Source organism: Pithys albifrons, chromosome 11 (genome assembly GCF_047495875.1).
Source record: "Pithys albifrons albifrons isolate INPA30051 chromosome 11, PitAlb_v1, whole genome shotgun sequence".
NCBI lineage: Eukaryota > Metazoa > Chordata > Aves > Passeriformes > Thamnophilidae > Pithys > Pithys albifrons.
In genome coordinates this window covers 14030571-14043904 of record NC_092468.1, presented here as the reverse complement: position 1 = coordinate 14043904, position 13334 = coordinate 14030571, and the positions used below count along the sequence as shown (strand labels likewise).

General features: G+C 52.4%; 1 protein-coding gene across 2 annotated transcripts in view; it reads right to left on the bottom strand.

Moving 5' to 3' along the window:
* XXYLT1 (xyloside xylosyltransferase 1) overlaps nt 1-12832 on the bottom strand; it is a 32575-nt gene extending 19743 nt beyond the window's left edge. Inside the window, exons 1-3 of one of the 2 annotated variants that reach the window (XM_071566912.1) lie at nt 11027-12372; nt 10826-10917; nt 6709-6856 (exon numbers count right to left, since the gene is read on the bottom strand). In XM_071566912.1, coding sequence (XP_071423013.1) covers nt 6709-6799 — 91 coding nt within the window. In that variant the 5' untranslated portion in view covers nt 6800-6856; nt 10826-10917; nt 11027-12372. Of the gene's footprint in view, nt 1-6708; nt 6857-10825; nt 10918-11026; nt 12373-12413 lie in introns of those variants that run through there. The other variant, XM_071566911.1, reaches the window with a different exon arrangement.
* Nucleotides 12833-13334: the final 502 nt, after the last annotated feature.

Here is a 13334-nt window from a genome sequence, read left to right as displayed (position 1 = left end):
TCCAGGAAATTAATTTTTCCTGTGCGTCCAAGTGTCTCCTTGTAATCCATAAAGGTCTGAGGGACTCATATTTCGCAGTGTTTGGCTCTTGACTGAACTCCAAGGCAGTGACAGTTTTCAGGATGAAACTGGAAATGCTGTTTGCAATGTATTCAATATATGGTGCTGGTGGGGGAGGAGTGTGAAGACACTTCTAGGAGCTGGAGGAAGAGCAGCAGGAAACCTTTTAATCAGACAAAATAAGGTTTGATTCCAGGTTGCTATAAATTACAAAATGGTGTGGATGGAAAGCTATGAAGTAACGAGCAGTTGAGCAGGAATGGGAAGCCAAAAACAGATATAGGAAAATAAATTTTTTCTGCTCATGTCCCATTTAACTGTGCACACTGAGGGAAGGGGCTGCAGGCATGTCTTGTCCTTGTTTCTTCCTGCTAAGCTCTAACGAGCTACAGCAGAGTGGGGAGAGAGGCTGTGGGGAAGAGCAGCCCCAGCATCAACACTAGGTGACCCTCAGCACCTTCCAACCCTTTGGGGATGGGGCAGCTGGTCTGGCTGGGGATGGAGGAGGGCAGCACCAACCCACAGCACCAAGGGATGAGACCCTGCTGCTCTGCGGGGAGGGGGGAACAGCCGCATGTGCCCGCCCTGCCCTGACAGATCTAGGACATCCAAAAATAATAGATGGTGGCATCACAGCAAGGGGCAGCCAGTGGAATTGATGAGAAGTGACACTGCCCCCAGGGTCTGCAGAGTTGGCCCCCTGAGGTAGAAGTGCCACAGGGCAGGAGTCTCCCCTGTGATGCAGCACCCAGGGGACTTCCAGGCACAGCATCATCACAGCAACCCTTCTGGACACCTTCTCAGCAGCAGAGCTGGGGCCAAGGGGCTCTAGTGCCCAGGAGAGGCACATCCCAGAGGCAGCCAGATGAGATTAGCAGCTCATCTCAGCATGTGAGGACTCCCCTACAAGGCAAAGCCCTAGATATTTACCTAGGGTGGGCCTATTCAGAGATCTGCTGTCTCCTGCTCCCAAAAACTATCACAAAAACAACTCCCTTGGCAAAGCAAGCTCATCCCAGCGAGGAGCAATGGCTGGCACCACTCCTCCTATTGCTCGCAAATTGATCACTCCAGCCTCTTCTCTTTTCATCAGAGGATCTGACATGAGTGTGTGTAGCCCAGGCTGGGAAAAGAATCTGGATGTTTTTCACGTCCTTGCAGCATGAAGCAGGGAGGGAGGTTATGAGAGCACACCAGAAACTATAAACGCTCTCTCCATCCCTGCAAAGATGGAAACATTTTTGCCAGAAAACAAACCCTTCAGCTACTGCAGCATCCCATGGGAACTGTGGCTTGGGAGCATGTGGCTCTGGGGCTATCTCCCACGACTCCACCACAGACCCCATTTTTTTGTGCCTCTTCACAACATCTTCCCTTTGGTAATGCACAGTCAGGTCTGGAGCATCTGGGACACAGGCACTCTCCTCCCAGCGCTCTCCCAGCCACTGCATCTCTGCATGCCCCAGTGTGGTGGGGCTCAGCAATGACGGCAACGCTCAGCCAGCAGGAAAGAATCAGGAGTGACGCACTCTCAAAATGCTCACTTACTACAATGCAATTTGCTGAGTTTTGTGAGCAGCTGCCACAGGAATTGCTCTGCAGCTGGCAGGAGGAAGAAGAGGGAGTGATTGCCTCCCCATCTCCCTCTAATAGGCTCTACCTCACAGACCTCTGACGCACCGTGTGACACGGGACGTGCACACTGTCACTTCATTGTACTTTGGTGCCACTGAGGGGAAACATCACGTGCAGGCACCTGGCACACTACGGGCAAACAGAGTCTGATCTGGGCAATGCTGCACTATGGATTCAAGCATTGCAGATCAGTGTTGAATCCTCGAGCACACACCCCTACAAATGCAATTGACAGCGTTTTCATGATGCTGCCTGCTGGCTTTTCCAGAACCACACTAGCAGAAGATATTTGCCAAGGCGTTATGCCAGTAAACAGACTGTTTTCCTAATACGTCTCTGCTTTACCCTCTCACCCAGCTCCCAGGCTCTTCACCCTCACAGTCAGTGGCAGGAGTGCTCCAGGTGCATGGCTTCAGCACAGGCAAGGTGCCCTTAGAAAGCAGAGTGCAGCTCAGTGCCTGCTGCAACACATCTCCTCCCTGGCCTTTGCCCTCCCTCCAGCTCCACTTGGTGGGAAAGGCATAAGCTGATGCTCACAGAGGCCACTGTCTCCAGGATGGTATTCCCAGAGCAGACAAAGGCTGATATCAATTTTGTGGGAGACCAAGCTGGAGCCAGAAGCTGGATCCTGCTGCAAGCAGCACCAAATCCCAAGCGGCCTGGGGCTTGGTCATTAGCAAGCAGCTTGGGACAAACATTGTTATAATCTGGTCTATGTGCAACAGTGAGTACAGCTGTTGATAATGAGCTGGAGAAATTACCTTGTTCAGAGTTTGAGGCCAGAGAGACCAGTGAACATCCCATTGATCATGGTGCACCACAGATGTTAACTCTGGACACCAGCTATGAAGCCAAAGGCACAGCTCCTGCCAGCAGCCGCTTCCTGGGACATGGTGCTGCTTATTCACCCACATGAGCCATCCGTGCTTCCTCCCACCACACAGCTGTGTTCTCCCAGTGTACTTCTGCAGCTTCCAGCTTAGGGAGCCCCTGAGGCTTTGTGTCCATCAGACAGCAGCTTACCATGATTTTCTCACCCATGACGCAGCTCAGCACCAACAACATCCCACAATAAGGAGCTCCACAGATCACTACACTGTTTTAAACCCACTTTTCACCAACTCTGATGCCTCTTAGTTCTTGTAAAAACATCTGTCTCACATGGCTCGTGGCTTCACAGATGATACCATTACTCTCTTGTCCAGCCCCCTCCCAGTCTGGAGGGTCCCAGTTCACCAGGCCTGTCCCATACAGAAGTCACTGCTCTTCTCTAAACCTCTTTTTTTCCAACAGACCATATTGGTGTGCCTTAAATTTCAGCAATACATAATCACCAGTCCCACTCTGGTCTCTTTTCTCATAGCTCCACATTTTTGTTTAGTCACACAAAAAATTACCAATTTCTTCCACTGCTGCTTAGTTCCCCTACAAATCTCTGACAGTTAGCCTTACCAAATGCACCTACAGACCAAGCTCCTGAATTTTCAGGCATCAAGTTCTTAGGTGTCTCTTCAGGACATGGAAGATGCAGCTTGCTGCACGAGGACTAACCTCACATACAGCAGAGCCCAGGTGCTCTTTGCAGCTCGTGCTCATCTTCCCACCCTTGGTCACAGACTCTGTCTTCAGGCTGGGCTGGATAGTGAGAGAGAAACCCTGAGAACTCAGCAGGGGATGAGAAGGCCACGTTCGGAGATGATGCTGCTCACCAGGAAGAGAGCCAGCTGTTTGTACTGGCCAGGAAACCCTGCTGCCTCCAATTTGTCAAATACCATCTTCAGTCAAGTTCTGTTAAATACCCTCACTCCATGTGAGACACAGCACCTTCAAGCAGGTTTCAGAGTCTCACCTGAGCTAATGGACTCCACTCCTCCACCCAAGCTGGCAGAGATAAGCCACAAAGCTGCTTCTCCATCAGGTCTCATTTTCCCTCTGCCCATTCTCTTCTCCCACAGGGTCATCCTGCTGCAGCACAGTCAGCAAAAGCAATGGAGTCAAACACCAAAGGGCAGTTTTCAAAGCTATGCCCAAGCTTCTGGATGCAGACATCTCTGCCTTGATCCACCAGTTGAGGATAACCACCTGCTAAACTAATTGACAAGTGATTAGAGGGATTGAAGTCAGTTGAGAAAGTTCCCTCTGGTTGGGTTTACTGAAAAGTGAAAAAGTCTGTGTCCTTGCCCTCCCTCCTCCTTGCACTGCTCTGCAAGTCTCAAGACCGTTTCATTCTGGCATTGTCCTCATCCTGGCAGGTGCTCCTCAGCCTGAATCTCCTTGTCCTCTCTCTGCATAACCTTCCCATTGCTTTTCCCTTGCAGAACCATTGTGATGGATCAAGCTCTGCTCCAGCTTCCCAGGCCTAGCCACAGCACATTAAAACCAGATTTATGAGCCTTGAGCACAGGCAAGAGTTATGCAGTCTGCACTTCTGTGTGCTGCATACCAAGCTCCCAGCTGGTTTAAATCAGATTAACTCCACTGATGTAAGACATTCAAGGCAAGACTGTTCTATGATTTACACCAGCTAAGAAGCTGTTATATTATAACTTGGCAGCTTCAGGTTTTAGATAGAAGTTTTTTGGGCAAGGATCCCAAGCAACAGTGAACAGTTGAGTGGTAAAACCCATTTATCCTCAGTGCAATATGCACGCAGCTAGCACGTGTCCCTCAAAAATCCTTAGAGAAATAAAAAATAACCCTGCTGTTCAGTTTGCAGTGCCATTGGCCTATAAAGTCAGTGCCCTGTCACAACCCAAATCTCCAAACAAAACACTAAGTATTGATATTATGAAAATGCCTCCCTTCAAAAAATGGTAAGTTTGGGAAACTAAAGCCAAATAACTTTAATGCAAAGACTGCTGGCTGCTGAAAAAAACTACAGACTGATTAATGCAAATGCAAACAAATACACAAGAGATTTTGATATTCAGATCAGGGCCTTCATTTCTACTAGAGAATGCTCAAGCTTCCAATCAAACCTGTCTTCCAGAAAAAAATAGCGCTAATGCTATGGAGCCAGATGTGCTTGGAGAGGTGCAGAAAAAGACACAGCACTCAGGGCAGGAGAAACTCATCAGGGAAAATGTACATGCTGACTGAAAAGGAAGACTTGGTCCTTTCTCCTTCAGCCTAGCAAAGTGGCTTCCCCAGGACAGTAGACACTGGCTTGTCAGAGTGAGAAGAGTGGCAGGAGCCGTGCCACTCCCACACCACCTGCAAGACTGAGAGTGGGCATCAGAGCCGCAGCCTTCCCTGCTGCCTCCCACTCGGTGCCGGCTACACAGGGAAGGGGCTGGGCAGCCCTGCCAGCCACATAAATCACCAGGCATAAATCACAGTAAAGCTGACCTCCCTTGGAAGGGAAATATAAATCAGCTTTACTAGCAGCTTCTGAAACAAAAACTAAGCTCATGAAACTGTAAAAATGCCTGTTTAAACATCCTGTGTCCCAAACATACCACTGAAAGCCCCATCAGGCTGAGGGAGATGAGACGACTCACGGGTTGATGAACTGAGAAAAGGCATTTCAGACTGAGCAGCTTCTTGCTGGTAGGCAGCACGACATGGATATCTTTAGCACACAGTAAAGACAGAGCAGGGAATCGGGAGGAGTGAATTAGCCAGCGTTAATACCGTCATTTGTATGCAGTGTACTTCAAAGTGCGCGCAGAGCAGACAGTGCCAGACACATAAAAAATCACCCAAGTCTGATGGAGAGTGAAGTACAGCACGTTTGCCGGAGCCCACAGTGTAATGATTAGCAGGGGTTGGACAGGACCCTCAGGGCCAGCACTGCCCCACTGCTTAATGAGGTAGTGTGGGATGGCTGTGCCAGGAGGACAGGGACAAGTCCACAAAAGGCAAAGGAAGACTCATAAAGCATTGCAGAGGTAGGAGCTACTGGGTAGAGGCAAACTGGGGCAGGACTCAGCAGTGGCACCAGGGAATTGTATCTGCTCACATCTCAGCAAGTGCACCTGAGATTCATGGTAGGAATTCTGCAGGGAATATTATGGCTGGGCAGAGGCTGCAGATGCCAAGGAAGCTGCTGGTCCCAGCAGTGCTAGCCACAGGAACAGTAATTTCAGCAACACACACATGAGAACTGACCATCATCATGTGACATCCACAAACAACTTTGAGAGGCTGGTCAGAGCTTCCTCCTGGGGCTGGTGGACAGCCAGGTAGGATCCCAGGTTCCCTGCCACCACTGCCACCTGCACTCTGCCATGGCCCAGGGAGGACAAATGGCCAGCCCAGGAGGGAATGCTGCCATCACTGGTGCATCAGGCCAGCAAGACAGGTGACAGGGAGAGCCCAGGGAACAGCACTGGGTATGGCCTGGGAGGACTGGGGGAGCTCCAGTGAAGGTGTTTGCAGCCCAGGGATGCAACACCCTCCTTATGCAACCAGTCAAAGGCTAGACAGCATCTGGTCTCAGGAGAGGCAACTGCACACAGCCAGGGAAGCAAAAAATGGCATCAGCTGAGCCAAGCCCTCCCTGCCAGCTGCCTTGTTGTCCTGCAGATTTGTTGTTATTCCCATACTTGCTAACAGCAGAGCGAAGACACAATAAGAAAATTCATGTGATCACCAATAAAGCTTTCCAAGAGCAACCCAAAGCCCAGAGGAAAGGCTCAACAACCACTCTGTGCCGATGCACCACAGGCACACAGCACCTCCTTCTGCTGGCACCCCAAGGGTAAGGAGGGCTGCAAACACACACAGAGCAGACTTGCTTGGTCCTGTCTCACCTCTCCTATCATTAGGACATGAGAGCAGGAAGAGCTGCCATGTGGCACACAGAAACTCCTATCACTCGCAGCAGCGCAGACCTGGATGTGGATGGTCTTGGCCTGATGACTCTGTCACTCTGCAGGAAGGAGCAGAATCCTGAGACTCTATCCCAAAAGTTTATTAACTTTCTCTGCACTACAAATAGCACTGGATAACATCTCTGTGCAGAAGAAAAAGAGAGCCTGTGTTGCTGCAGGCAGCTCAGCAGAGGCTTACCTTTGGGCATGATGCGATGCATTGCAACTGACAAGAAAAAGATGGAGTCACTGTAGTAGGTCCCTGATCCAGCACTGAAGTGTTTCTGCATGGCTTCTACGATGGGAAACAGCTTTTCTGTCAGCTCATTCACATCATGGACTGTTACCTGGGAGAGACACCAGAAACACCACTCAGCTGCTGCCTCTGGGGACTGGCCCAGCTCCAGCAGCCTTTGCTCAGCCCACATTGGCACAGGGCGAGGGGGGAGGTTGTTAAAGCATAAATCATGCTGGTGGCACTGCAGCTGCACAGAGGGACCTGCCTGCCCTGGCCCCTGCACATCCCCTTGCCACAAAAGCCAGTCAAGTGCAGCAGGGAGAGGAGGGAAGGACTTTAACAGACATTTCATAATTTTAAGATGGGCAGAGACTTGAATCCACTCACACAACCAAGTGTGTTCTATGTTTTGTGGTTTTTTTCTAGTCTGTTCCATATGGAATCCATCCAAAGAGGTGATAGTTTGCTCGAGGCTCTGGCATCATGCCATTTAGAGGCCAGATCACGTCACTTACCCTGAGGACCAAGGCTTGCTCCCTGCTACAGAGTCAGGCTGTGATAGGGCCAGGATGCAGCCTGGATTTCCTGAACCTCAGCCCAGCATGGAAACAAGCTCTGTAACACATCCCACCAGGGCTGGAGGGGGAAAGGAAGGACAGGCTGCAGCATGCCGATTAAAATCCAAACATCAGGAGTTACACCAGAGCTGAGCAACTTCTCTATAAGGATCTCAGCCTGCCTGTGCTGGAGATTTGCTGATGCTCAGCCAGTACCGCTCTGCACCCTCAGCCCTGTGGAAGTGCACGCACCAGCATGGGCCCTGGCATGGCTGCATTGGATCGTGGCTATGGCCCAGAAACAGGAGCAACCCCAAATGCACCTTGTTAGCTACTGAAATTTTACAAGCTTAGAATCTATTTTGGTCAAAGTCCAGTGAACATGAACTTTCATGCAGCTTGTTATACACAAAGAAGGATACAGGTCACTGAATCACACAAGATAATGAGAGGGATTTTCGGGATAATTAAGAGAGAGGAGGGACACACGACCCTGCTGCAGATAAGGGGGAGTGCAGGAAGTTGAGTGAGGAGACTCGAGGTTGTGCTGCCTTCTTCAGGCCAGAGAAAGCAGGAAGAGTCTCACTGGAACTGAAGGCCAGCAAGGACACAACTTTGCAGCAGTACTTGAATTATGGACAGGGGAGCCTATCCCCTTTGTTTGAGGGATACCAAGACACTTCCCCACGCCTTCAGCAGGGAACTCAACCCACAATCTTTGTAGGTCCCTTTCAAACTAAACTATTCCAACAGCTCTCCGGTTTCACTTCTTTTCGTTACTAAAAATTCTTCTGCTTAAGAACAAAGGGCCTGGCACTATACACTTGACCATACAGGATAAAACTCTTGTTTTTTGTTTTTAATTAAAAAACCTGTAAACCAAGTGCTTCTAAGAAGGTAGCTCTGGAGCCTGTGCTGATGCAATGACCATCCTCTCTATGGAGTTCACTTTGATGCCCAGTGAGGCTGGCACAGAGATGGAGGCAGTGAGCAGCCTGGAGCTTCTTCCTTCCACAGCTTCTTGCAGAACAGGCCCAGATCAAAGCAGTCTCACAGCAGAGCAGAACTCACTGGGGTGCTGCTCAGAGAACCCACAGTATACCAAACAAAGCAAGGTGATGGGTCCATCCTGGCAGTGGCCATGACGGCCCAGCCTATGGCAGGGCACTGCTGAAGGACAGGCACAGCTAAGTCCCCAGCCCTGGGGAGGGCAACCTAAACACCCACCCTTGGCCACCGGCCCTTGCCACCAGCCAGGTTCCATACGAGAGACCTTGTGCAGGCCCCATGGCCAGTGTGTCCCTCAGCAGGGTGGCCCCTCTCTCGGCTCGGGGCCAAGGGCCTGCAGTGGAATGGCAGGAAAAGCACAGAACAACATGTCCCAGGAAAGTGCACTGGGAGAGCTCCTCAGCAGCCACACCTGACTTTGGATAGCATGGCATATTCCCCAAGACACTGCAGGGCAGGAAGCTCTGTTACTGGTGACATGACGAGCACCTTGCCTAGCCCTGCAGGCTGTGCCATCGTGGTGAGCACTGGCCACACACAGGGCGCAGATCGGCAGCACCGGCAGCCAGCCTGGATGACCAACCAAACAAACCACCATTACTCTTCAGGTGCACAGGCACCGACGGCCTGTGCGTGGAGCAGAGCACCACCACCATGAGGATGTGTGATGCTTTGCTCCCAGCCCAGCTTGAGCAGGGCAGCTTCAGGGTGTGGCTGGACTGGAGAAGCATGAAGGAGAAACACAGCACCTGTAACCACCATTCTGCATCCAGCAAAGGCAGCCTGAAGTCTGTATGGCACGTAGGAAAGTGTGGCGAGGGAAGGTCAAACCAATTCCAGTCCCATCTGCAGACAGGAGAGTGCAGAGCACCACTGGACAAAAATTATGGGAGAAACACTTCTGAAACTCCAGACACAGCAGGAGCCTTCTCTCCCCTGCCAAAAAAACCAGGAAAACATGTCTTCTGCCCACCCTTTGGTTAGGTACTTTTGCAAAGCAAACTCCTGAGCAGCTGAATTTTTCTCCTACAACCGCAGGTCAGGCACTCTCTCTAGGACCAAGAGGGCTTCTCCTCTCCTTACAGCTTGTTGATCTGCTGCTAATTTTGTCCTTCGTTACTTACTTGTGTAACAGCTTTTAGTAAATCCCTGTAGTTAAATCTGGCCATGTTTGCTGAGGACACTAAGAAAAGTAAGTTCTAGGGGTTTCCTGTGCAAGCATAGTTTTATAAACACAGGTCCCACACTGATAAAAGACCCTTTACACTGTTTCAGTAGGAAAAAACAACGGGCATTTCTTTTTCTTTTAACTTTCCCTACTTCCCATGTCGGGTACCCTCACAGCTCTCCCCATGCACGGAAGGATGGCAGCCCGGTTACATCCACCCCAGTAGGATTCGCCTTGGGGCTGATCCGAGCAGGGACTGGGACGAGCAGCGAGCCGAGCATGCGGTTCGTGTTCCTCTGGCAGGGAAATGGAATAAGCGACAGGAATCGCACCTGGTTGGGAGCACAAAGGAAACGGGGCCGGGGCTCTCTGTAAGCAGTGTCGGCCACCGCGGCTGGCTCAGGCTCGCTCCCAGACACTTTCCGCTGGCCGGGAAGCGGGAGAGGCTGCAGGGATCACCCTGCGACCCGCGGGCGGGACACGCTCCCCGCGGCTGCCGACACCAAGCCCTGGTAAAAGCCCACAGAACCTCTGCAGCCGGGGCCGGGAGGTTGAGGCACGGGCAGCGCGGACGGGCGCTGGCTGGGCGCGTCCCAGCCAGTCCCTCCGCCCGTATACGCGGAGCAGGAGCTCCCTCTGCCGCCGCCGTCCGGCAGCGCTGCCGGCGCCACATCTGGGACACAGACATCTAGGACACATCTGTACGGCCCTGCGGGGCGGGTCACGTCACGCCACGGCACGCCCGGACAGCGCGGCCGGATCCTGTGCCTGAGCTGCTTCCACCACCCACAGCCCCTCTCCCTCACTGACCACAGGCTGCTGCCAACTGCTTCGGTCTCCACAAGACTGGAAGTTCCTCAATCTGCTCAGGGAGAGACAAGAGCTGCCCATAACTTTCCCCACAGGTTAGGAACCTTCCCTATGGGTTAGGATCCACATCTGACTCTGGGCTTCACTCTTACAAAGGAGCCAACTGACCTCAGAACTGCTAGAATGGGAGGGGAAGGACAGCTCCAAAAGCAGGGCCCAAATCACTTCCTCATGAAGCAAAAGTAAAGTTCAGAGGTTTTATCAGTCCTGCCTCAGCAGTTCCAACTCTCCCCAGAGCATTTCATCAAGCCTCATCTCTAGGCCTGCTCTAAGAAAACAGCACAACAACCAGGAAAGTGTTCTGGAGATACCAAGAGAAGGAGGCATGGAGATGGGTTACTGCTACCTGAGTGTCAGGATCCATCACCTTCAACATTTTAGCAGTAGCACCAAAGCTCTGAGCTAGGGACATATTTTCTGCTGGTAAAGAGGAGGAACAGCATAGGCTACAGCAAGATAAAAGTGGTGCTGTCACCTGCTGGCATTCCAGAGACTGGCACAGGATTAGGGGCAAGGCTGTATGCTTGAGAAGCAGACACAGTCACTGCTCTGTACTGGGAGCTCCACCTAAAAGAAGAGAAGTTGACAGATCCAAAGTATATTGTCAAATACAGGTTAGCCAGTGAAACCAGGAAGAGGGAAGAAGGTGCCTGAGTAGATCCCAGTGAGATCTCACCTGAGTCCTCCAGGTCCTGCTTACACCCAAGAGATCCGTTCTGGTGCAAGGCCTGCTCATCTGAGCCACAAGCCAGGTTTGCCTGCAAGTCCACAGGCACCTGCAGAGGCCCATCTGCAACAGGCACATCACTGCATACCCCCACCTCCAACTCCCAGCCCACATTTCCCTGGAGAAGCAAGGCCAGCAAGGCTGCCCACAGAGAATTTTGTTTCCCAGAAGATCAAATGGCATAAGGCAGCCACACACACAGAGGGGTGACTGCGAGGGAACTGCACACTATGGTGGCCTGGGGGTCCTCCCACTCCAAGGGATATAATAACATAAACCCGAGCTGAGCTGTTGTATGATATCATCACTGCACCATCATGGGGCAGTCTGACCATTCGGCTGTAGCACAGAGGAACCCTCTTGAGGTACTGGGCACCCCCTCCACACAGCTGAGCATTGCCCGCATGGTGAGGGTCACCCACTGTAGGTAGGTAACCTGAGCGCCAGCACTAGGAAAGTACTTGTTTAAACAAAACAAGAGGTGGGATTATTTACTACCAAAGCGTCTCTAGGAACAAAGTTAAGGGTACAATTATAGTTACATCATGGCAGAGTTCAGCTAATACTAAATAACAGAAAGTTGTGCAACAAAAAGTAACAGCAGGACTAGAGGATACTTCCAAGCCTTGCTCTGCACCTCAGGACAAGGGAGTCACGTTACCTGATGTCTCTGAACTTAACAGCCCTCCAGTTTTCAGATACCTGTTTAATGCGAAAGAAAGCCTGACTTTGCATGGACTGGATTGACTATATTTTTGGGAGGCAGGACGAACATTTGCATGCGGATGCACTCCTGCCCCTGCAGGATCTCCATTCCCGTTCTCAAGAGCCACTAGCAGCAGGCCAACAGCCTCCTCAGATCACGGCCCCGCAGAATACATACGAGCACACGTGGTCCTTGTGCGGAGATACTGAACCGGGACTAACAGAAGAGTCCGTAGAAGAGCAGCACTGATCAGAGCGACTGCTCCTTTCCACCACAGGTGGTTTGCCGGAGGTGTTCCCAGGTCAAGCAGCCACCCAATTTCGGGTGAGAATCACCAGGCTGCACCAGGACACCTCCCTCCAGGCAGCAACGACGGAGAGCGCGGGGTTTCAGCTCACACAGAATAAGCCCTTCAAGATTCCCGAGACTGGGGAGCGATGGGAGCTTCTCCAGCAGAGACGGGGAGCAAACCCGTCTGCAGGGAGCTGGAACATGGGCTGTTAGCTGAGGGAGTTTCTTCCCGCCGTCCTGCAGGATGATCACACCGGACGCCACCCCAGCGCTCCCATCCCAGCGGGCGAGGGGCAGAGCCCGCTCGCTCTCGGCCCGTCCCATTCTGCCCCCGCGCACCTGGTGGCGGAAGGCGGCTCCGCGCAGCAGGTCCCGCAGCAGCCCCAGGCCGATGTCCCGGCTGGCGCCCTCAGTGACGAGGTGGAGGTGCAGCGTGTCGGCGGTGCCGAGCCGGCCGTGCCGCAGCAGCGAGCGCAGCGCCGCCTGCGCCTTGTCTCGGAGCGCGGGGCTGCGCTCCGCCTTGGTGAACATGAGCAGGAGGTGCAGCCCGCGGGCCCCGGCGCGGGCGGGCGCGGCCGGAGTGGCGCGCAGGCGGCGGGTGGCGCTGGAGAAAGTCTCGCCGCCGCCGCCCAGGTAGTAGAAGGCACAGACGGCCACGGCCGCGGCCGCCGCCAGGGCCGCGGGCTGCGGGCACCGCAACCAGCCCCGCCGCGCCGGGCCCCGCTGCGCCGCCATCGCGGGGGCGGCACCGCCCCGGACCCGCCCCGAGCCAGCAGTGGGCAGTCACAGCTTTAATAGGCCGTACAAGGGCAGGGGCGGCGCTGCGCCTCCCCTTACAATGACGAACTACATTCAAGTTTTCGATACAAAGTCTACAGCCGTACATAACGCGGAGGAGGGCTGGGTACACAGTCTGTACAATTACAGCTGAAGGGGGAAGGGTTTTTACATTTTACTGCTGGAATGCTTAAAAAAACACCAAGTACAGAGGAACACGTGGATAAAGAAATAAAAGTTCATTACTTCAGACAGAGTAACCTCTCTGCTTGAGCAAAGGATGATTTCTTGGCGACTTCTGTAAAAACACGGAAAATCTCCTAACAGAAAAGTGACTGGAATTTTTCATCTCCTTCCATGGGAAGAGAAACAAGAAAATACTGTATGCAGAATAATAAAGCAAGCATATGAAAGGGGATATACCAAAGTGGTACACTCGTGCTTTTCCCCAGTAGTGCCTTTCCAGAGTTGCCTCTGTTTTAA